The 24,824-nt window shown below is 46.1% G+C and overlaps 1 protein-coding gene across 1 annotated transcript; it reads left to right on the forward strand.

Moving 5' to 3' along the window:
* Positions 1–6,105: 6,105 nt before the first annotated feature.
* Positions 6,106–24,726, forward strand: LOC119932043 (phospholipase B1, membrane-associated-like). Its single transcript, XM_038750859.1, has 13 exons — positions 6,106–6,112; positions 6,301–6,381; positions 6,480–6,533; positions 9,097–9,103; positions 9,287–9,338; positions 10,620–10,706; positions 12,068–12,130; positions 14,826–14,905; positions 16,325–16,403; positions 17,791–17,895; positions 19,518–19,586; positions 24,416–24,487; positions 24,664–24,726. The coding sequence occupies exons 1-13, from the start codon at positions 6,106–6,108 to the stop codon at positions 24,724–24,726; spliced, it is 819 nt and encodes a 272-aa protein (XP_038606787.1).
* The last annotated feature ends 98 nt before the right edge of the window (positions 24,727–24,824 follow it).

Here is a 24,824-nt window from a genome sequence, read left to right on the forward strand (position 1 = left end):
ATGAGCTAAGGAAAATAGAAAAAGATCTTTGCTGTCTGGAATTGGTCAACCCTATCAATTTCTTCAGTGAAAGGTGCTGGATAAATTTTCCAAGTTAATAAGTAACAATTTTTCTTCCTATAATTTTTACAATTATTTAGTATAATCGTTATTGTGATTTTTACTAAAAAACTTACTTTAAAGTGCTTAAAGTGCTTACTGTGTGCTGGGCACTGGAGTAGAAACAAAACCAAATCAGACACAGATCCGGGCCTATAGGGCACTCAGAGTCCAAGGAGGGAGAACACCACCTATTTAAATTGCCATTTCATAGATCAGGAAAGTGAGCCAAAGAGAAATTAATTGACTTGTTCAAAGTCCCACAATAAGCAAGTAATGGAGTTGGGATTAGAACCCAGTTCTCCTGACACCATCACCTGTGCTCTTTCCACTAAGGCCATGCTGCCTACAAGTCAACTGAGGATCGACAATAAATTTAGAGCTCCTAAGTCCACCCCTGCTCATAAATGACACAAAAGAGGGTATAGTTGGCACTTTGTCTCTATTTTCGTACTCTGACTGGGCTGTGTGAGCTCCAGTAAGGAGGCAACTTTCTTTCAAATGGTCTCCATGAAGGATTGGTCCCTGTCCAATTCCAGGGGCCTCTTGTCTGTCTCCAGGTTACATGGGTTTGTGTGTTTGAAACACATTGAAATAGTTTCTGCCAGTTGGGCATATAAGCCAACATCAATGCTGCCGGATTGAGCTCAGAGGGAGGACTGATGCTAGCAACGCTAAATACACAACTCTTGTCTGGACAGCATTGGGCTGTCCCCGTGCAGAAGTGGTTTCTTTAAAAATTGCTCTTGTCTTTTGAAACACGGCCAGAGTCCCGCTTCTCAGTCACCCTTTTGGGTGTGGATTCCCATGGGACACTCCTGATTTATAGACTTCTGAATCATGAGAATCATCTCCCAAGAGCTCTCAATTGTGCCATTCCCTTCCCCATGAAATCCTTCAAGGCTTAAAGCCTATAGGCCTGCTGCCCTGAAGGCAAGGGTAACAACTGCTTCCGTTATCCTTGGAATGGATTCTGAGCGCTCCCCAGAGATGGGGTGGAAACCCGGTTAATTCAATCGTATTTATTGAGTGCTTACTTTGTAAAGAGCACTGTACTAAGCACTTGATGCAGGCCAGGGGAGACCTGAGGAGAAAGAGAAGGTGGCAGGGAGATTAAGCATCTTGGGTGGGACCAGCTTCTGAAATACCCCCAGCTCCTTTACACTCCTTCCAGATATTGTGATGTTAGATCAGGGAGGCCATGAGTTAATAAAGAGAATTTGCAATTTATTCCTGAAGAACTTGCAAAAAGACCAAGAGACGCCTGCAAGTTTGCTAAACCTGGTGTATTGAAATCAATCATCAATCAATCAATGATGTTTATTGAATGCTTACTGTGTGCATAGCACTGAACTAAGGTACTTAGAAGAATACAATACAATAGAGGAGACAGACATTAATATAAATTACAGATATGTACATAAGTGTTGTGGGGCGGAGGGTGGGACAAACGCCAAGTGGCCAAGGCAAAGCACCTTGAGTGCTTCCAATTGCTTTCATGGTCCCCACATTCACTTGGATGCTGTTTTCTGAATCAAAACCCTAGCTCTTGGGAACAGCATTGTTTTGGGCAGAATCCTTCTTAGGAATGGGAGACTGTTAACAGAATGATTGATGACACTGTTTACAATCTTCTGGACTGTGAACCCACTGTTGGGTAGGGACCGTCTCTATATGTTGCCAACTTGTACTTCCCAAGTGCTTGGTACAGTACTCTTCACACAGTAAGCACTCAATAAATACAGTTGAATGAATGAATATTGCTGGGATTTGTTCTTTTCTCCCAGGAAATGCAGCCCAGATTTCACCAGGAAACAACTCTCTAAAGGAGCAGGAGTGGCTGGAGGTAAGATCCATATAGAGCATGGGGCAAGTGTCTTCCTAAGAGAGTAGTGTCCAATCTTTTTTAAGTTGGTCTTCCCCATCCTTGAGGGCAGGAGAAGTATTGGACAGAGATGAACAAACAGGGACATTCCAGCCTCACTCTGTCCCGTAGGGCCTAGGTGTCCAGTGTTTCCTTAGTGCGATTGGGTCCTTCCAAGGACATCCAGGAAGGGCTCAACAGTCATCTTGTTCTGTCTTTGAATCTTGACAAGCCACACAGCAGGTAAGTGGTGGAGTTGGGTTTAGAATGCAGATCCTCCAACTCCCAAGCCAGTGTTCTTTCCACTAGACCATGTGGCTTTCCATTTCTATTGAATGGAAATTTGAAGGGGGACGTTCCTTCTCTTGCCTAGAAGGAATATTTCAATGGCTATAGTCTGTTCTTCCGAACAATGGGGAAATCCTGGCAGATTTTTTGAAATCTCTCTATATTCACAGATCTGATGTGCCCAATATATTTTCATGTAGCATCCATCACATAGATTTAATCCTCTCAGACCTAAAGGAGCTAGCATCGCCATGACAGCTTCATAAAGTTTCCGAACTTTGAGCCTGGAGGGGAGAACATAGTCAAAACAAAATCTGTCAGGAGCTGGCATCTAGATTTCTATTTTGATGTTATGCCCTGAGCATTTTTAATGGTTATTTCTTAAGGGCTTACCTTGTACCAGGCACTGAAATAAGCACTGGGGTAGATACAAGATATCAGGTTAGACAAGGACCCTGTCCCACACGGGACTCACAATCTTTATCCTCATTTTATGGGTGAGGTAACTGAGGCACAGTTAAAAAGTTAAGTGATTTGCCCAAGTTCTGACATATATTTCTTTTACAGTCTCTGAGGAATTTCCCATTTCCATGCAGGCTGGAGAAGTGGTCATCAGATTCTCCCTCGGGGTCAGGTCTGTGTTTGAAGGTTGACACCTGGGTGGAGAAAGGGGCAAAGGGGATGTGGGGCAGTCACATCACTATCACAGCCAAGAAGAGGGGGATTGAGGGCAGTTTTCTGTTAATGAGGGAAGAGCCAGGTGTCTGAAATCATGCATTTGCATGCTTTAGCTCTACTTTCAGCTGCTACTACTTAAGTATTCCCTCAGCCATCCCCACACTACACTTAACCTGGTCCCTATTTCAAAAGTGCCTGCAAAGCAGGGGAGATACACCTAGGGTCAAGGTGAGGACAAGATGGATGTTGAAGGCTGGGGCAATCTTTAATGCGACAGTTGTGGCTGTTAAAACACAGCAGTTTGGAAAGATTTCTTTCACCTTGGAGTTTCCATTCCTGCTGTAATAATTGTGGTAATCAAGTGCTTACTATGTCAAGCACTGTGCAAAGTGGTTGGGTAGATATAAGATAATTAGGTCAGATGCAGTCTCTGTCCTACATGGGGTTCACAATCTAAGCCCATTTCACAAATGAGGAAACTGAGTCGAAGAGAAGTTAAATGATTTTCCTAAGGTCACACAGCAGGGACTGATTCCCAGGCTGGTGTTCTTTTCCCTGATCCAACTTCCAAAATCCCTCCCTACAGTTGTGGCTTGGATGGTGGAGGAGTAGGATGTGAATGTAAGCCATAGCTCTGATCTTTCTAAATGGTACTTCTTGCCTTGGCAGCACACACCCTGAGGCCTTCTGATATCAAAGTCATTGCAGCTATTGGAAGTTTGGAATTGGTAAGCCCATAAACCAACTTGGGATGTAGAACTTCCTGCTGACTGTTTTTAAAAGTTTGGTTTCTAGAGAGAAACACTTTGTGTCCAGAGGAAAAATTCTAAAAGACTTTAGGTTCCTGGCCCTTTTGATTGACTCCAGAGAAAACCCAGTCTTTGAGATAAGGCAAACTGGAGTCTAAACTTAATTCATTCAGGGGTCAGTAAGGAAGATGAGTTCTGAAAAAATTCACGGTGAGTTTCCTTAAATTAGTGTATGTGCATGTGTGGTATATGAGTGTTTATGAAGTGCTATCGATAATCAAATTTCAACACCCTGGAAGTTTAAAAAGTTTTAGACTTCTAAAACCAGTTCTTTAACTTCTTCCTTTCTTCACCTTACATTTCCGAGAGAAGAAAGGTGTTCTTGATGGTGCTGAGCTGACAGCCTTTGTTGAACCAGCTCTTATCTTTTGTTAGAGGCTTAAGGCTTTGAAAGCATTCCAGAATGCTCAGTCATTTTTGTCTCCCTAAAACTGCCCAAAACGCTTCAAGAAACACTGATTTAATTGATCTCGTCTATCTTATTTCAGATTGTTTCCTCCTTTAGTTTTCTTTATCTGTTTGTCTCTAAGTGGACTGTAGACTCCTAAGGCCCCAGCCACATCACTGATTTCTACTGCATGCCTTCCAAGCATTCAGAACAGTGCTCTATGGCAAAGTAATAACTCAAAGATGGGTTTAAATTAATGTTATAGTGTTTTTTTAATGGTATTACTAACACCTGGTTGTTTTATTTTTAATTTTTTTAAGCCCCCAGATTCAGGGATGGACTTGGAGAATCTGCAAAGGTAAAAATGACTGGCTACTGTTTAGCTGATTGCACAGGCCAGAATGCTACTTTGAGAGCCAACTCCACACTGCAGAATGAGAGATCAAACAGACACTATGTTGAGGGAGGGGGCAGGGAGAGGTGTTGTTCAAAACCTTTCAGCATGGCCTAGTGGAGAAGACTACGGGCTTGAGATTCAGAAAGAATTGGGTTCTAATCCTGGCTCTGCCATTTGTCTGCTGTGTGACCTTTGGCAAGTCATTTAACTTCCTAAGCGCTTAGTACAGTGCTCTGCGCACAGTAAGCGCTCAATAAATACGATTGAATGAATGAATTTAACTTCTCTGTCCCTCAATTATCTCATCTGTAAAATGTTGGATAAAGACTGTGAGCTCCTTGTGGAACATGGACTGTATCCAACCAGATTAACTGGTGTCTGACACAGAGTTTAGAACAGTATGTGGCATATGATAATAATGATTGCATTTGTTAAGCGCTTACTATGTGCACTGTTCTAAGCACTAGGGAGGTTAAAAAGTGATCAGGTTGTCCCATGGGGGGCTCACAGGTTTAATCCCCATTTTCCAGATGAGGGAACTGAGGCCCAGAGAAGTTAAGTGACTTGCCCAAAGTCACACAGCCGACGGCTGGCGGAGCTGGGATGTAAGCACTTAACAACAACAAAAAATAGATAGGAAGTACTCCTTCATTAAATTTAATCCCTTTTTACGGATGAGTAATTGAGGCACAAAGAAGTGATTTGCCCAAGGTCTCACTGTAGACAAGTGGCAAAGCCGGAATTAGAACCCAGGTCCTTAGACTTTCAGACCCATGCTGTTTCCACTAAGCCACACTGTTCTTCCTTGTGGGCAGGACATGTGTCTACCAAGACTGTTGAACTCTCCCAAATGCTTAGTAATAGTGCTCTACCCATAGTCAGCATTCAATAAATATCACAGATTGACTGACTGATTAAGTCCAGAATAGTTTACTCAGCCCATCCAAGCCTTGAATAGGCTCTCTTTTCAGGCACCCTGGGCTTCTGACTCTGGATTTTCCACTCTTTCCATGCTTGGGACAGTACAACAGAAAGAGAGGAGAAAAAACTGGGACTTGTGGTTGGCTAGCTTGAGAGACCTTTCTCTACTTCCAGACCTAGCCCCAACTCTGGATCTGGTCTTGATCCCAAATCCTGCAGGACTGGCCTCCTTAAGGTGGCTGTTGGTGAAAACAAAGAGGAGTTTGCACCTGGGACATTTTCAATTACTTCCCCTGAGGGCCCCTTAACTTAACCCAATTCCAGGAAAACATCTTTCAGATCATTTGATAAATTAAAACCTTTAACATGAATCAATTCTAGAGAAGGCATTCATCCCATTCGTTCATTCTTGACAAAATGTTTCCAAAACAACTTTCAAATATTGCTTTGGCTCAACCATCGCACCCTTGATTCTAATCTTACATGGTCCCTCAGAATAAACAAGAACCTGGAACTTGGACTTAAGGTTGGCTCAAAGAAAAATCCTTAAAAAAATTTAAAAAAGCAATTGTCTTGTGTCCATTGGCTGATGGAAAATATAGGAAGATATTTTTGTCTTTACAGTGTGGAGGGAAGACTGACTCAGACATGCATCAGAGTGATGACAGGTAGGTTTACCCAACTATAGGAGGCCTCTCCAAGCACCTTCAATCCAGAGTGTCTGAATGTGCGCCCTGTGCAGAATTGCCAACTGTCTGTAAATTCATGGATAGTCCGCAACAAGTTAGATTTGGGTGAACTTTTAAACATCGTAACATATTTCAATGTCCACGAATGTTGGTGGTTCCCACACCAGGGTGGCAGCAGGAGGAATGCCGGGGGCATCCTCACCCTAGCCACTGCCACCTCACCACCCCCTCCTCTTTGAAAATGGCAGGTGCCTGGGGACCAGGCTGGGACAAGACTCTGTGACCTCATCCTGGCTTTGAGTAGGCTGTAGGGTTCCAGGTCTCTCAGCCCCTTTCCCCACCCCAGATCCAGGTCCAAAATATGGGGTGATCAAAGGCCAGACCCTATTTCCAGGTCCAGGTAGGTGGTTTGTTTCTTTGGTTTTCTCCAACTCATTTCCTAGCAGCCTCAATGGGGCTGGACCAGCTTTAATTCTTTCCAGTTTCCTTTCCTCTCTGAGAGGGGCAGGACAGGGTAAGAAGGGGCCTCCCAACTGAGAACTTGGGACAGAATGACAGTTTTATTGGGGAAAAAAATCCATCACAAGCGTGTTTGCTCCATGAAAACATCTCTTAAAATAGCAATGCTACCTTGTGTTCTATGCCATATTGGTTCTAAAGGGATCATATTTTCTTAATTACTTAGTTACCCCCTCTCTAGGTGCGAAGGTGTCACTTAAGTTAAGGAACCCAAGACAGAGAGGGCTGTTACTCCAGGTCCACATTTAGAGGTGGACAAGGGTCCGGAGCCCAAATTGTCCCTCTCCCAGGTCAAAAAATGACACCTGACGCTAACTTTAAACTGCCTCTAACCTCTCATCGGCCAAGGTGACTTAAGGCAAATCTGCCGCAGAGCAGAGGGCTGGACTAGATGACCTTTTCAAATCCTTTTAAGCCCTCTGATTCTCCAGAGGCCTGGGGTGCTGCTCAGTGGAGAAAGGGAAAGAAACATAACAGGAGAGAAGGAGCACTCAATCCCCTGCAGGCAGCTTGCTCTCTTTGCCGTTATTACCCAGGAGAGCAAGATGGAACTAATCGTTCCTGACAGGGCTATTTTTAGTTCTCCTCTGGCCCCCTGCGGCCCCAAGGCATGCTATCTTGCTACTCTCTTCTCTGCCACTCTGGCTTTGGAAAGTGAAGTTGTGCTAGGTGCCTTCTCTCAGTGGCCAGGGTGGCTGTGTTGCCACATGGAAGCCCATAGAGGGGTCAGGGCCAAGGCACGAAGGATGGAACCCCAGCACTCAGCATTGGCGACGGACCACTCAAGAAATCCACCACAAGAGTCTGGGGGTGGTGCAGAGTGGACTCCCCTTGTCATCAGGACAGGATTGTCCTCTCCGCCAGCAATTTAAGTGGAGAACTTAACCCTGGACTGCGTTCAGTTCTTTCAGATTTCATTAGAAGGTTCAATCCCTTTGTCCTGCCACCGATGTGCCCTCTCAGCAGGAGGATGGTTCCAAGACCCAGGCCTGAGTAAGTGTCATTTACATTTCCTTCAGCAATTTCTTGTGCCCTACTCCCCAGCCCCAAGAGTCATGGGCACTGAGAGCTGGGCACCAGACTGCGGGGCTAAACAGCATGGCATAGCAGATAGAGCACCAGTCTGGGAGCCAGAAAGTCAGGGGTTCTAATCCTGACTCTGCCATTTGTCTGCTGTGTGTCCTTGGGCAAGACACTTCACTTCTCTGTGCCTGTTACCTCCATTCATTCATTCAATCGTATTTATTGAGTGCTTACTGTGTGCAGAGCACTGTACTAACTGCTTGGGAAGTACAAGTTGGCAACATATAGAGACAGTCCCTACACAACAACGGACTCACAGTCTAGAAGGGGGAGACAGACAACAAAACAAAACATGTGGATAGGTGTCAAGTCATTAAAATAAATAGAAAGCTAGATGCATGTCATTAACAAAATAAATAGAATAGTAGATATATACAAGTAAAATAGAGTAATAAATCTGTACAAATATACAGGTGCTGTGGGGAGGGGAAGGAGGTAGGGTGGGGGGGATGGGGAGGAGGAGAGGAAAAAGGGAGCTCAGTCTGGGAAGGCCTCCTGGAGGAGGTGAGCTCTCAGTAGTAAAATGGGGATTGATAGTGTGAACCCCATGTGGTATTTGTTAAGCACTTACTATGTGCAAAGCACTGTTCTAAGCTCTGGGGGGGATACAAGATGATCAGGTTGTTCCACATGGGGCTCACAGTCCCCATTTTACAGATGAGGTAACTGAGGCACAGAGAAGTGAAGTGACTTGCCCAAAGTCACACAGCTGACAATTGGTGGACCTGGGATTTGAACCCATGACCTCTGATTCCAAAGCCTGGGCTCTTTCCACTGAGCCATGCTGCTTCTCTGGGACAGGGACTGTGTCCAACCCAATTTGCTTGTTTGTATCCACTCCAGTGCTTAATACAGTGTTTGGCATGGAGTAAGAGCTTAACAGATACCACAATTATTATTAGTAGTAATATTAATAACCAGGAGACAGAGAGGTGCTAAGGATCCTAGTCTCTTTCATATTGATTTCCACTGGGCACTTTCATAATATTCAAAGCCCAAGGGTTACCCTTGAGAAATGGGGAGATCAAGCAGCAGAGACATTGGTGAAGATTCCAATATGAGCAGCAGCAAGGCTTATTAGAGAGAGCACAGGCCTGGGGGTCGGAGGACTTAGGTTCTAAGAAACATTTGGAAAAATTCCTCTCCTTGGTCCTTTGGTACTGGAGTTTCCATTCCTATTGCAATAACTGTGATAATCAAGTACTTACTATGTCAAGCTATATACTAGGTGGTTGGGTAACGCAGTGCAATGCCACCTCAAACTTTCCTCAACTTAAAGTCCAGAGGCCGTCACCTCTTTGGACTGCTGAAACTCTGCTGTTTCAATTTCTTAAGTCTTTTGAGCTTTAATTCCGATGCAGGGACCCTGTCGGTACTAACGTGTCCAACCCAATTTACTTGTATCCGCCTCGGCTCTTAGTAGAGTGCCTGGTACACAGTAAGTGCTTAACAAATACCATCATTGTTATTATTGTATTATTAATGGGGATGCTCTCTCTGTATCTGTCTGTCTCACTCTCCACCCTTCCCTCCTGTCCCACCTTGCTTTAGGGACCTGTGGCTCCAGGCGAACGAGCTGGTGGGAAGCATGAAAACAAATCCGGTAAGAACCTGTGAAACCCCACATTCTCTCAGAGCCCCTCGTTGACAAGACTCAGACCACATCAAGCCATAATGCTACTGCTTCTACCCAGTATACACCAGGCCCCATCCTTCCCCTTCCCAGACTTTGCTCTGGGAGTCCTGCTTATAATGCTCAGTTTCCTGAGCTGGATCTCCAGAAAATGCTTCATTCTGTGGGGCCACACAAAGCAGCCTAGGCCCTCATTGGCAACATTGCTTATTTGCTCTAGATGACTTCTCTGATCCCTTCCAACACTAGGATTCATTTGTCCTCAAGGCTCTGGTCAGTTTCTGCTTAACAACCTTCCTATTGTCCTCTATTCCCGGTAATCACATCCCTATGGCAACTTATTTATTTATTTAGGGTATTAAGCACTTACTATGTGCCAGGCACTGTACTAACTGCTGGGGTAGCTATAAGCTAATCAGGTTGGACACAATCCCTGTCTCATATGGGGCTCCCAATCCTTACCCCTATTTTCAGCTGAGATACCTGAGGCACTGAGAAGTTGTGACTTGCCATAGGTTACACAGCAGACAAGTGGCAGAGCCAAGATTAGAACCTAGGTCCTTCTAACTTCAGGCTCATGCTTTATTCACTATCCATCAGAATCCCTTTGTGCATTAGCAGGAGCTGAACTTTAGAATTTGGGGTGTCCTCACGGCTCCCCACCAGTCTCAATGTCCTCAACCTGGGGGCTAGGCTGCAGTGGGGGTCATTATCTGATCAGTGACCATTGCAACTCTTTGCCTGTCCACCCTGGGGTTAGGGCTACAGGCTAGGAGGCCCCAAGAGAACCATTTCAGTGCCCTCTTTCTTTTCACCCCCTGCCCCCTTCTGCATCCCACACCATGCATTCCCCAAACTACAGGAAGAGCTTCCAGGACTGAAAATCCCCAGGAACAATACCTTCCTCCTTTATTGCTTAATCACATCTCAAACATCTTCTGTCTTCCTTGCTGTTGTCACTAAAGAGCTTGGATATTCTCACCTTCTCACCCCACCCCACCCCAGCTCCTCCTCCAAAGCTCCTGTAACACATATGCTCCTAGCTTTAATTTTTTTTCATGTCTTTGCCCCCCCCACACTATATAGCAAGCTCCATGAGGCAGGGATCACATTCATTCATTCGTATTTATTGAGCGTTTACTGTGTGCAAAGCACTGTTCTAAGCTCTTAATCATAACGGTTAATTCTATTGTACTCACCCAAGCACTTAATATAGTAAGTGCTCAATAAATGCCTTTGGTTTTCTTTTAGCAACTGGACTTTGAAAACGACTGGAAACTCATCACAGTGTTCCTGAGTCCACAGGACGTGTGTCACCCTTGTTCTTCAAACCAACAGGTAAACAGTGGGCTGGGTGATTCCCGTGGAGAAAGGCCATGGGATTTGTTTGGAGTTTGGATTCCTTTCCCTCTCTGTCTTTGCCCCAATCTTAGCACCTGTAAATTGGACATTCGTGCCAATTGGAATGACCGGTGAGTCTGAGGTCCAGGGGAGGGTTGACAGGGCTCTTTCCCTTTGAAAGAGAGCTCCACAGGGGAGGGAGTACTCTTTTGGCTGGAGAGCTGGCTCTTGGCCTCCCTCCCAGGTGACTCACAACCTGTAGGGTGCTTGCAGCTTCACTGGCTATGTCTCTGAAGGAAACAAACAGCACTGTCAGCTCTTTCTCTCCCTATCACCTGGCTGCCTGCCTGGGACTCTGTGCCTCAGGAAACAGCCAGTCTTTATGCAATGTTGGGAGTTTTAAAATTAATCCAATAAATACACCCCTCAATCAGTCATTATTCTCCAGATTAGTACTTCTGATCTCATTCTGAGCAGCATTTGTATCTCCAAATGCAGAGAAGGGAGTTGTGTTCTTCTGGGGAGAAGTAATATTTTAAAATAGGGACCTCACCCAAGTGGATTGAAGGGAAGAGCTCGGGCAGGTTTGTTAACAGTGCTTCAAAGGGTGGTCTGGAGAGGATTATAGACCGTGGGTGGGTGGTCTCTCCTTTATTCTTTCCTTCTGGCCTCCCATTCCTCTGACAGAAGCAGTCCCATCTGCTATTATCTCTGGGTCACCCAATCCTGCTGCTGCTGCAGGACTTATAACCCTGCCTGGTCCCAGTTTTCCCTGCCAAGATCACTTGGCCCAGGTCACGCTCTGGATCTAGGCCTAGCTCCTTTCAGGGGGAAGGAGATGCCAGAATGGGAAGCAAGGAATGAAGGGAGAATCGCTGCCAGGTACACAATGTTCATACATGTATGCCCGGTGGCGTCCAGCCTCTGTACTGGGTTCCCTAGGACCAAGCATGACCAGAACACGGTTAGGCCTTTGGAGGGCCCAGCCCATAGGCTGATCAGACTTGGGACTCGTCAGCTGACTCAAGCCAACATAGGGCCCCAGCAGTGCTGGCTTATCAGCAGCTAATTTTACATGTAACTTCTCAGTTTGCTGAGCTTTTCCTCTTCAGGGATATAGAGGGTTAAAAACCACACAGTGTCTGGGAAGTGGAAAGACATTAGCCCACGGATGCCAGACCAGACCCATGAAATCATCCTGTGGAGTTACTAGCTGGTAGACAAATTGGGCTTTTTCTCGCAACAGTTTAACCAACGAAGGGAAATTGGTCACCCGGAAGCAAGAAATATTGAGTAAATATGGAGTGAACTGTCAGCACATTCCAAATCCCTGTTGTAATGCACATCTCCTCTGGCAGGTGGATCCCGTTGCAGGAAACGTGGAAGAAATTCAAAGGGTCCTGGACTTTTTGCACAAAGAGGTAAGGCTACTGACTCTGCTCGTACCCAGACATCAAGGGGGCTGATGTCTCACCCCTGGGATTCCTTCCCAAGCTGAGCCAACCAGCCACACCCAGCTAGAGCACTTTTCCAGCAGTCAAAACTCACTCACTCTTTAAGGTTCAGCTAAAGGGAAGTTGATTCCCAAGGGATCCACAGTAACTGATTTCATACCCAAATCCTTATCTCCATCTGGGCTCTCTGTGGCAGCAGTGGCCCCATATTCTGCTGGTAAGAGATTGCCATTTAGGGAAGCCAAACCTTTAGTTTTAAACAAAAATGCAGAGCACAAACGTTAGTTTATGGTCCTCAGGCATGTCTCTTCTAAATGGAGTTCTGTGCAGAAATATTTGAAGTGGTAAACATAAAATGAGAATTTCCCTCAGTGAAAGCTTCAAGAACCCTTCCAAACACCTTATCCTCTCCAAAGGCATCCCGGGGAACAAGACTCCACATGCCTTCTATGTGTACTTGGGTGTGTCACTTAACTTCTCTGTGCCTCAGTTTCCTCATCTATAAAATGGGGGATAAAATACCAGTTCTTCCCTCTACTTAGTCCCTTTCCCTTTTGGGGCTTGTGGTTTTTGTCTGACCATCGTATGTCCACCCCAGCAGTTAGCACAGGACTTGGCACAGAATAAGCACTTGGCAAATATCAGTCCTCTCTCCAGGACAGTAGACACTTACTGCCTGGAATGGGACACCTAAAGGAGCACCCGTGTTTTGGCCCACAACAGGGTCTCCAGGGGTCTTCTGGTCCTCCTCATTTCTGTCTTTCTTTTTTTCTTTTTTATGGTATTTAAGTTCTTGCTATGTGCCAGGCACTGTAATAAGCGCCAGGATAGATACAAGCTAACAAGGTTGGGCACAGTCCCTGTCCCACATGGGGCTCATGATCTTAATCTCCATTTTACAGTTGAGGGAACTGAGGCAGAGAGAAGTTAAGTGACTTGCCCAAGGTCACAAAATAGAGAAGTGTCGGAGCCAGAATTAGAACCCAAGTTCTCTTGACTTCCAAGCCTCTGCTCTAACCATTAGGCTAAGCTGCTTTCTGTGCTGGGAGGAAGCCATTGCCTATTGGGGAAGACTTCACCTTGGGCCAATTTCCCTGCCTGTCCCAGAACTCCCAGCCTCAGTTTTTCCTGGCTTCCCTGACTCCTCTTTCCTGGCAGCGAGCAGCAGCTGCTCCTCAAGCAGATTTTCTCCATTCAGAATAATTTCTTGAAGGAATAAATAGCACAACCTTTCCCAGAAAGAGATGCCAAATCTAGCCATTCAAGTGTATTTATTGGCCTCAGATTAAAGAAATACTCTGTTCTTCCAAGATTGTGTGGCATTGGACAGGCTAATTCACTGCCCTAGGCCTCAGTTTCTTTAACCACAAACTTGTGGACCTGCTTCCCAAGGTTGAACACAATTATGCTTATGGTCTTTTGAGCCTCTTAGAACAAAGGATCTGGCTAGAAACATTCAGCATTTGGTGGTGCTTTGCCTTAGCTCCCATGTACTGCCTGTTATTTCTTCTTTGAAAACAGCACCTAGAATATCAAAAAGTACTGCAAAGGATATTTTTAATCCATCAATAACATTTCCTGAGCACTTGTGCGACAGAGCACTTGTTCTAAGAGTTCGGGAGAGTATGATAAAAGAAGGAGACCCCATCCCTGTCCGCTAAGAGCTTACAGTCTAATGGAGGAAACACGCAGTAAATTTACAGCTAGGAGGAAGATTCCAGTGGGGGCACAATGTGCACAGGTCTGAATTGGTCCTTTCGCAAGGGTAAATCCACCTTCAACAGGATATGTAGAATATTTAGAGTGGGGGTTATTCACTTAGCAGCCTGATCTAGTGGAAAGAGCACAGAAATGGTAGTCTGGAAAACAGGATTCTAATCTTGGATGGGTCATGGCCTTTTGTGTGATTTTGGGAGGGTCAATTAACTCCTCTATGCCTCGGTTTCCTCATCTGTAAAGCAGGAAACGCCAGTTCTCTCAACCCCAAAGACTATGATTCCCTTGGGGGACAGGGACTCTGCCTGATCTGATTGTATTTACCCCAGCACTTACTATAGTGCTTGGCACAGAGTAAGCTCTTGGTGAATATCACAATGATGATGATTAGTAGTAGTAATAATAATAATAATAATAATAATAGTTGTATATAACACTTACTATGTGCCAAACACTGTTCTACATGCCGGGGTAGATATAAGGTTATCAGTTTTGGACACAGTTCCTGTCCCACCTGGGGCTCACAGCCAAGATAGGAAGGGGTAGGATTTAATCCCCATTTTTACAGAAGAGGAAACTGAAGCACAGAGAAGTTTAGTGACTTGCCCAAGGTCACAGAGCAAACAAGTGGCAGAGCCGGGATTAGAACACAGGACCTATGGCTCCCAGATCTGTGCTGTTTCCACTAGTCCACACAGCTTCTCGTACTATAATTCTAATTATTATCACCACATGCCTTTGAACAGATTTCCTCATTTGATGGATGGGAAGAAACTGACGTACAAAGTTTCAAGCAAAGAAACAATGTCAGATCCATTGCTTTAATCAGTACTTGGTTCCCAGGGGGCCAGAGGAGAATTTGCCAGCTTTCCCCAGGGGGCTAGAGGAGAATCTGAAACCTTTAAAGATTCATCGTCAACACACCTTTTTGTCTATGCCCTGCCAGGTCCCCAGAGCCTTTGTGAACCTTGTGACCAACCCAGAGTCTGGGGACTTGTCCCTCCCTCATCAGGAAACTGGAGTCAGGTAAGCAATGTCATTTTGCTGTCCAAGCCAGGAACTCCTTTAGTCTTTCCTCCTGTTTTGTTTACCCCTGGCTGGGATGTGGTGTGGGAGGGGAGAACCAGGGGCCTTGCATTTGGAGACTAAGTGGAACTGCAGAAGTTGCCTTGCCTCCAGTGATCTGGATCACAGACTTAAATCTGCAAGGCTTGAAACCCGAGGCTGGAGGGAGGAGGTGGTAAGTGAGTTCTCCACACCCAAAAGGGTTTGGTAAAAATCACCTGTAACATGAAAGTTTTTGCTGCCAGGATTTAGGAAGAAGATGTGCCAGTTTCCTCTTAAATTCAGTTAGTGTTGCCGACATTTGTTCGGCACAAAGATTTTTAGGAAGGTTTGCCCAGGCCCCAAATTCTCTGGACTCAAATCCTGGCTCGCCCTCCCCGAGCCTCCTCCCCCTCACCATAACACCCTGGCCCAGAAATCCGGCCACGAGGGAGGGAAGGCTGGGGATGAAGAGATGCAGGCCCCAGAGTAGGGAATAGAAGAGGAGATAGAGCACCAAGATTGTGAAAGGAAAAAGAAAGCTCCACTGCCTTCGATTTCCACGGTCACACCTTGTTATACTGTGGGACCACCTTACTCCAATTCTGACCCTGCCAGCCCAGAAGGACCTCCCGGAAGCTTCTTCCTCATTCTTCCCCTTGCATCCAGTCTGTCTTGCCCAACTCCTGCTGGGAGACTTAAACCCCAATTAGTTAGAATTTTTTCATGGTATTTGTTAAGCACTAAGTAAAGGTTCCCCGCAAAAGGCCATATTCATTAATTCATCTAATCATATTTATTGAGCGCTTACTGTGCACAGAGCATTGTACTAAGTGCTTGGGAAGTACAAATCAGGAACATATATGGCCATGCAGTGCGGGCTGCCATTTTCATATGCTGTAGCCTTAGGGGATGGGAGGGTGGGGATCCAGGTCGGAAAGCCCAATGGCCAATCTTCCAGGGGTCCCAGTAGGCGGTTTTTTTAATGGTATTTGTTAATCACTTATTATGTGCCAGGCAATGCTTCTAAGCACTGGGGTAGCTACGAGCTAATCAGCTTGGACACAGTCTGTGTCCCACATGGGACTGCAGTCTTAATCCTCATATTACAGATGAGGTAACTGGGGCACAGAGAAGTGAAGTAACTTGCCCAAAATCACACAGCAGACAAATGGAGGATCCAGGATTAGAACCCAGGTCCCCATGATTCCCAGGCCCGGGCTGTATTCACTAGGCCACACTGCTTCTCAGTTCTGCCTTGCCCACAAGACTGTTCTGCCCAGAGCCATTGGGTTCCTGGTTGCCCTGTCCCTAGTAGAGGCCCAGGGGAGGACTCCCTACCCCCTTTCAAATGTTGTCCTAGGGTGCCTGCAAGGCTTTCACACCAATATCTCCCCACAGCACTCCACCACGGGAGCCGTGTGCCTGCTCCAAGAAGCCCTCCACACTGGAAAGAGCCGTGATGAGATGGTCCCACCAGGTGAGTCTGCTTTCGAAGCCAAAGCCAGCGACTGGCTCCGCAGCGGTCACTGGAATCGGACCTTCCCTCTGGCTGGATTAGATCCTAGGCCTGGGTCCCAGAGGCTTTTATTTGCCCTGTTTGGCAGCTTGGACATTGACTAGACTCTGCTGTAGCCTGGGGTCAGAGCTAATGAGTTCTAGATCCAAATCGGCCTATGGCTCAAAGGGCAGCTCTAGGAGAGTCACCTCACTTCTCTGTGCTTAATTTTGCCCTCTTGTAAAATGGACCGATAGTGCTATCTGCCTCTCAGGGACATTGAAAGAGTAAACTCTGAGACATTTCCTGTCATTTACCGGGGCCCATAAATGATGATAAGTTGCTCTGCAGATGCAACTCTGTCCAACTACAGAAACATCGCATAGTAACCGGAATAATGATACTCTGGTACTAGAGTAGTGGTGCTAAATCACCTAGCTAATGTAATATCCTCCACCCATCGCCTCGGGAACCTAGAGCCTCTGGGAGCTGGAGTCTAGTTCCTCAGGCACCTAGAGCCTCGTTGCTCTAGAACCTCGATGATCTAGAACCTCACAAGTCTGGAACCTCGATGATCTAGGTGTTAAGATTGGGAGTGGGAAGAACCCAGAGCCACGGGATGCTGGAGTCTAGAACCCGAGGCACCTAGAACCTCGATGCTCTCAGATATTGGTGACCTAGAACCTCAATGATCCAGAACTTCCAGAGTCTAGAACCTCAGTGATCTAGAAGCTAAGACTTAGCACGGGAGGAACCTAGAGCATTGGAGCTCTGGAGCTCTCAGATGTCGGAGCCACCTTGGGAACCTAGAGACTCAGGGTGCCGGAGTCGCCTCAGGAACCTAGAGCCTCCAGGCCCCAGAACCTCTGGATGCTGAAGCCACCTCGGGAACCTGGAGCCTCTGGGAGCGGGACTGGGGATCTCAGACACCTAGAACCTCGGGATTCTAGACTGTGAGCCTGTTATTGGGTAGGGATTGTCTCTATCTGCTGCCAAATTGTATTTTCCAAGAGCTAAGTACAGTGCTCTGCACACAGTAAATGCTCAATAAATACGATTGAATGAATGTGGCTAAACATAAGAAGAATTTCCTGGCACCAAAGGTGCGGTATTTTGCAGGGGCGATATTCTCTGCAGGACGAAGGGGCACGCTCCTTGTAGATGTTGAAAACTGAGAAGTGGATGGGTAATGCTTGTTTTCTGTTCTGGTTGCCTTCTGGCTAGAGCCAGGAGCTGACTCTAAGCCAAAAGATGAGAGGCCAATCTTGGCCCAGGAGACTATCCAGTTGGGTACCCACCATCCGTTAACTAAAGGACAAGAGCACATATGGGACCTTGGTTGATGTGTTTCTTCTTACTTTTTTCTCAGAACTACTGGGAAAAACTATTGGCCTCAGGCAGGTACGATACGGAAGATTCCTTCACAGTCGTTCTCCAGCCTATCTTTCATGACAGAGACTCGTCCTTATCCTCGGTGAGTGAAGGGAAGGAGGGAAGAGAAGGAAAGTGGGAGTCTCATATTGAGGACCTGCATTTTGACCCTCTGGAGAGGTTAATGTGTGTGATCTAAAGTCAAAGTCTCAATCAATGGTATTTATTGAGAGTTTACTAGGTGTAGAGCACTGTCTTAAGTGCTTGGGAGAGTACCATAAAACAGAGTTGGTAGACACTTCAAAAAGGAGACGCTACTTGGCTCTTTCCTGGTTTCCTGATCTGAACTCTTTCTAAATTCATTGTCCTTCCAACCCAGGGAGAGGTAGCTTTCTCTTGCCTGTGAATTGGTGATAGCGAAGATACATGGACTGTTAATCAATCGATGGTGTTTATTGAGTGCTTACTATGTGCAGAAAGCCATACTAAGCACTTGGAAGAGTAGAACAAAATGAGCAGACACGTTCCCTGCCCAAAATAAGTTTACAGCCTAGAGACCCCTAGAATCTTAATAGTTTAAAAAGAGAGAAGAAAACAAATGTCCATGCAACCAATACTCAATCTCCCATCCCTTTTTGCCCCTAAGATCCTGAAACAGGAATAGCATGGCCTAGTGGAAAGAGCTTGAGCCTTAGTTCTAATGCTGGCTCTGCCTGATGCGTAACTTTGGGCTTTTCTGTGCCTCAGTTTCCTCATCTGTAAAATAGAGATTTAATGCTTGTTCTCTCTCCTACTTAGACTGTGAACCACTTGTAGGACAGGAGTTGTATCCAACCTGATTAACTTGGGGAAGCGGCATGGCATAGTGGATAGAGCCTGGGGCTGAATGGCAGAAGGTCATGAGTTCTAATCTTGGCTCCACTGCTTGTCTGCTGTGTGACCTTGGGCAAGTCACTTCACTTACCTATGGGCCTTAGTTACCACATCTGTAAAATGGGGATTAAGACTGTGAGCCCTACGTGGGACAGACTCTGTGTCCAACTCGATTTGCTCATATCCACCCTAGCGCTTAGTACAGGCCTGGCACATAGTAATAATAATAACAATGGCATTTATTAAGCACTTACTATGTGCAAAGCACTGGTCTAAGCGCTGGTAGTAAGTGCTTAGCAAATACCATAGTAATAATAGTCATTGTTATTATTATTATTAACATGTCTTTCCCAATGCTGAGAACAGTGCTAGACACATAATAAGCCCTTAAAAAATTCCATGTTGCTACCAACTATAATAAACGGGTACTAACTCTCTTTTTAATGGTATTTTTAAGGGCTCACTATGCGCCAGACACCATACTAAGTGCTGGGTAGATACAAGCTAATCAGACTGCATACAACCCATCCCTATTTTACAGATAAGGTAATTGAGGCACAGAGATGTTAAGTGACTTGCCCAAGATCACACAGCAGACAAGTGGCAGAACCAGGATTAGATCTCATGTCCCTTGACTCCCAGGGCCGTGCTCTATCCAAAAGACCAGGGTGCTTCTCAGGCGGTGAGAACAGGGATAATCTCTGGTATTCTCTCAAGCACTTAATACAGTGCTCCCCTCAGAGTCAGTGCTCAATAAATACCAGTTGTTGATTTGATTGATCTGAGACCACGAGGCCCTGCTCAGAATGTGCCTCATTGATTCCCGACTAAGTGGCCTATGCTGTCTTTCAGGGGTCAACGCTCAAATGGACAGACGACTCAGCGCTCGCGACTCTTGCTTTGGATCTCTGGAACATCATGGTGAGTCGGTGGCTCACAGTTGGTGAAGGGGGAACTTGGTCCTCAGCACCGCAGATTTAGGAGGCAGAGGGCATTTCCTTGTCAGGACTGAGGAGCTGGTGTGAGGATGGGCCCGTTTTCAAAATTTGGCTGTAAGGTAAGTCCAGTTTCCCCAGGTCTAGGCTTTGAACTTTCAGCTCCTGAAGGACCATGCCATTTTAGCTCCCTTCCAGGGTGGTCTGTTTGAAGCAGGCTCTGTTTTAACTGAAACTAGCCAACATGGAGCCCTGCGGTCCAGAATGGAGCAGCTCTTTTCTGAGAAGCTTTGAAGGGATTGTGCTACAAAGATTCCCAAGAGCTTCACACGTCAATCATGACAGAACCACAAAGGACAATCCTTACGTGTGCATGGTACTGTGGTTCTCCACATTGGCCTTTTCAACCATACATTCATGGGCAAACTTCATTAGAGGCATCTTCCTTAAGTACTAGGGGCAACTGAATAAGTGTATATGCAGTTTAATGCCATGCAGTTTTCACACACTTTCTGTTACTGAAATTCTTGATGATGATGATGATGGCATCTGTTAAGCGCTTACTATGTGTGAAGCACTGTTCGAAGCGCTGTGGTGGATACAAAGTGATCAGGTTGTCCCACGTGGGGCTCACAGTCTTAATCCCCATTTTACAGATTAGGTAACCAATAAAGTTAAGTGACTTGCCCAAAGTCACACAGCTGACAAGCGGCGAAGCTGGGATTAGCTCCTAATTCTTAGCTCCCACACAACCTTCCTGGAACCCAGATTGCGGGCAGGTTTCTTTTGGGAGAAACTGAGTTTAAAAGGAGTGGGGCTTGCTCAAGGTCACAACGAAGCTAATGCAGGATTAGATTCCGATTCTCCTGGGCTGGACATCAGCGGTTAGCCTACAGAGCAACTACTAGAGAAGCAGCAGGGCCTAATGGAAAAAGTACAGGCCTGAGAGTTAGAGGACCTGGATTCTAATCCTGGCTCCACCACTTGCCTGCAGTGTGACCTTGGGCAAGTCACTTAGCTTCCCGATGCCTCAGTTTACAGGTGAGGAAATTGGGAATTCAATAGCTATTCTCCCTCCTACTTGGACTGGAAGCCCCATGTGGGACAGGGACTTTTGCTGACCTTTTTATCTTTACCCCAGCATTTAGTACAGCACTTGGCACATATTAAGCACTTAAGAAATATTTTTATTATTATTGTTGTTGCTTCCAGCTGCCTTTATGCCTTTGCTTTTATGCCTTTAGAGAAGCAGCGTGGCTCAGTGGCAAGAGCCCGGGCTTTGGAGTCAGATATCGTGGGTTCAAATCCAGGCTCCGCCACTTGTCAGCTGTGTGACTCTGGGCAAGTCACTTCACTTCTCTGGGCCTAAGTGACCTCATCTGTAAAATGGGGATGAAGACTGTGAGCCCCACGTGGGACAACCTGATCACCTTGTATCCACCCCAGAGCTTAGAACAGTGCTTTGCACATAGTAAGTGCTTAAGACTTATATGTTGCCGACTTGTACTTCCCAAGTGCTTAGTACAGTGCTCTGCACACAGTAAGAGCTCAATAAATATGATTGAATGAATGAAAACAAATGCCATTATTATTATTATTATTATTATTATTATTATTATTTATGTCTAAGGGTGTTCATCCCCTATCCCCTGCCTTTTGGTGGCAGTGAGCTACCCACCCATTCCCTGACCCTTCTCCTTCATTTTTCCAAATTCTGGGTTGAGAGTTTGTTTTTTCTGGTTTTTTCCTATTTTTACAATTTTTTCGGCAGAGCATATTTCTGTCAACTGCCCCTTCATCTCCCTAGGAGACGTGCTCTGCCGAGTGACTCGAGAAGCTGCATTTCAGTATATCATCCCAGGGCCAAACCTCAGCCAATGCTAGTTCCAGAGAAGCAGAATGGCATAGTGGACAGAGCATAGGCCCTGGAGTCAGAAGGACGTGGGTTCTCGTCCCAGCTCTGTCATTTGTCTGGTGTATGACCTTGGGCCAAGTCACTTGACTTCTCTGTGCCTCAGTTACCTCATTTGTAAAGTGGAGATTGAGACCGTGAGCTCTACTGAGACAGGGACTGTGTCCAACCCGATTTGCTTGTTTCCACCTTAGTACTTGCACATTGCCTGGCACATAGTAAGGGCTTAACAAATACCACAGTTATTATTAATTGTTATAGTTAGCCGGGCCACGCAAACGGTATGCAGTTGGCAGGTGATTGATTTCTTTACAGAAGTGATGGTATTTCCCAAGGGCACTGTCCTTTCTGGGGAAATAGATGCTCGCCTCCTGCTGGGAGTGGGGCAGATCCTTGCACTCAGCATCTGACTCAAAAACTGCTATCATCCTCCTCCTCTGCACCCTTCCCTCCCTCCATATCTTTCCTCGTTTCCCTCCTTCCTTCCCTCCCTCCAATGCTGTTTTATGGCATTCCCACCCACCCAACCCTTTCCCATCAGCATCCCAGATCCTTCATTTCCTATGTACCATTCATTCATTTATTCAGTCGTATTTATTGAGCACTTACCGTGCATACAGCACTGTACTAAGCAGTTGGAAGTTACAGTATAACAATAAGCAGACACACAGTGAGCTTACAATCTAGGGGGTTTTTTTATCACAGAGGATCTTGACAAGCTTATCTCCATTCCTTCTGCATAAAGAAAAAAGAAGCAAGCTTGCATATGAAGGATTGGGGTAGATATAAGGAAGAACTTTTTGACACTGAGGCTTGTCGAAAAATAGGCTGAGCGACCCAGGGCAAATGTGATCCTGCCTGGAGATTAGAAATCTCCTCAAACCTCTTTCCTTTCTTTAAACTCTGTTCATTCAAAACAGGTCAGAGAGATCACCCTCCCCAACCACAGCAAAAGCACTCACCTCTTTCTTTCCTCCCTCCTCCTGCCCACCCCCCGCCAACTTGCTGCAGTTCTTAGAAGGCCCACATTCTTCTATCTACCTTGGGTCTGGTCTCATCTGGAATCAGGAGACCAGAGCTATAAAAATGGGCCAAAAGCCCCTTCCTTCCAACACCTGTGGAGTTGTCCAGCGACCACAGGAAAGGACAAGAGTCAAGGTTCCCTGATGAATGAGTTGCAGCCACTTATCAGAGTCGTCTTCCATTTTTATCATTCAGTGCTAATCTGGTGAAGGGTAAAGTTCCTCCCATGGGTTCTTTTTACTGTGACCCAGATGCTAAGATAAGATACTGATGGAGGACCCAGATTGCTGCTCTGGCTTGGTTTCCCTCAGCAGGGTAGCAGTAGCACATTCAATCACATTACTGAAGGCTGGAGAGAGTCCAGGAGGAGGAAGGTGCCTTGTCTTTCCCATTTTGTGGTGGAATAGGCACCCCAGCTGGGCCCACACTCCTCTTCCGTCTGAGCTCCCCTACTGAGAGATGGCCTGGGATCTAGCCCTCTCCTCCGTGCCACCTAAGACTTCCAGTTTATCTGTGGAACAAGAGCTCTTTGAGACCAGGTTTCCAAAAGCAACATGAGGTATTTTTCAAAGCAGCTGATACATTCCCAAGCCCGTGTCACATATTTCCCCTGGGAAAGTGTCAAGTGATGGAGAGGGATGTGTGGGGTTTGGTGGGGAGAGGGATGGAGGAGCAGAAACCCACTTCTTTATGATTGAAGAACCTAAAAGGGAGGCACTTTGTGTCAAACCCCTGACTCTCCCACCTGTCATCAGTAACAGGCCTCAGTTTCCTCATTTGTTAAAGGAGGATGACTCACCCCATCATGGTTCCCAAGAGTGGGGGAAGAATATTAGGAAATGCCTAAATAGCTTTTGGAGGTAATCACGTGGCACCAATCCACCTCTTTTAAAGCCCATAGAGAGGAGAGAGAATCTCACCCCAGGCAGAGGCTAAAGGAAAGATCAAAAACTCAGGGGCTGGGGGCTCTCAGCCTGGCCCTGCTCCTTTATGCATTGAGGTGAGCTCCCTGCTCCTCACTCCCCTCCTAGGCATCATGAGGGGTAGTGATACTGATGTATCCGAAAGCATCCACATTAACACAAACCACGACAATCAATACTTTGCCAACATAGCCTGCTCCAAATTACTGTTCAGTGTCTGCTGAGCCTTCCTCCTTGTTTTTAATGGAGTTGGGTAAGTGCTTACTATTAATCAACTGATCATATTTATTGAGTGCTTACTATGTGCAGAGTAATAATAATAATGGTATTTGTTAAGCTCTTACGATGTGCCAAGCATTGTTCTAGCGCTGGGGTAGATGCAAGGCAATCAGGTTGTCCCACATGGTCCCACATGATCTCAGTCTTAATCCCCATTTTACAGATGAGGGAACTGAGGCACAGCAGACAAGTGGTAGTACTGTACTAAGTGCTTGGGAGAGTACAGTATTAAAGATTTGGTAGCCACGTCCCCAGCCCACAATGAGTTTATGTGCCACTCTCTACACTAAGCGCCGGGGTAGATACAAGATAATCGGTCCCTGCCCTACCTAGGGCTCACAGTTTTAATTCCCATTTTACAGATGAGGTAACTGAGGCATAGAAAAGTGAAGCAACTTGCCCAAATTCACACTGCAGACAAGTGGCAGAGCCAGGATTAGAATGCTTTGAGTCCCAGGCCTGTGTTCCTTCCTCTAGGCCATGTTGCTTCTCCTCAGGGTTTACATGCTACACCTTTGGCTCCACTCTCACTTCTCAGGGGAGTCCCCAACTCATTGGAAAACTACAACTGCCATGTAGTATGCACCTCAAGAAGTTCCTGCTCCCTCCCCTCAAAAAAAAACCAAACCCAAACCCATTTCCTGGAGTATGAAGTCCCCATGTCATTTTCCTTTCTAGATGGAACCAGTAGGACAGAAGGAGGAGCCAATCCATGGCCAAGGAAGTCACTCAGCCAAATGTCCCACCCAGGTAAGCAACACTCAATCAGTGGTATTTATTGAGCGCTTACTATGTGCAGAGCACTGTACTAAACACTCTGGAGAGAATATAACATAGCAGGCACATTTCTTGCCCAACAAGATTGAAGTTTGACCAGAATGATTCTTTCAGAGGCAGGGTCCCTGGGCCTTGGACCCACCGCCTAGAATTCCCTGCGCTACTCTACTTCTCTATTCATGGATAACGGCTGGGTTTTCATGAGGGCCTAGGTTCTCCCAGGCTAAAATTGGAGTTCTTTGAACCCAGCCAGCCAAAATGTGAAAACCAATGACTAGGGTAGGCACCAGGTGTCCTCTGAATTTCCAAA

The sequence above is a fragment of the Tachyglossus aculeatus genome, chromosome 9 (genome assembly GCF_015852505.1).
Source record: "Tachyglossus aculeatus isolate mTacAcu1 chromosome 9, mTacAcu1.pri, whole genome shotgun sequence".
In the NCBI taxonomy this organism is placed as follows: Eukaryota; Metazoa; Chordata; class Mammalia; order Monotremata; family Tachyglossidae; genus Tachyglossus; species Tachyglossus aculeatus.

Excerpts from the sequence above, each read along its gene's own strand:
- LOC119932043 (XM_038750859.1), top strand. Across the intron at positions 6,382-6,479 it reads CTCCTCTTTGAAAATGGCAG|ATCCAGGTCCAAAATATGGG; the intron begins GTGCCTGGGGAC and ends TCCCCACCCCAG. Across the intron at positions 14,906-16,324 it reads CATCAGGAAACTGGAGTCAG|CACTCCACCACGGGAGCCGT; the intron begins GTAAGCAATGTC and ends ATCTCCCCACAG.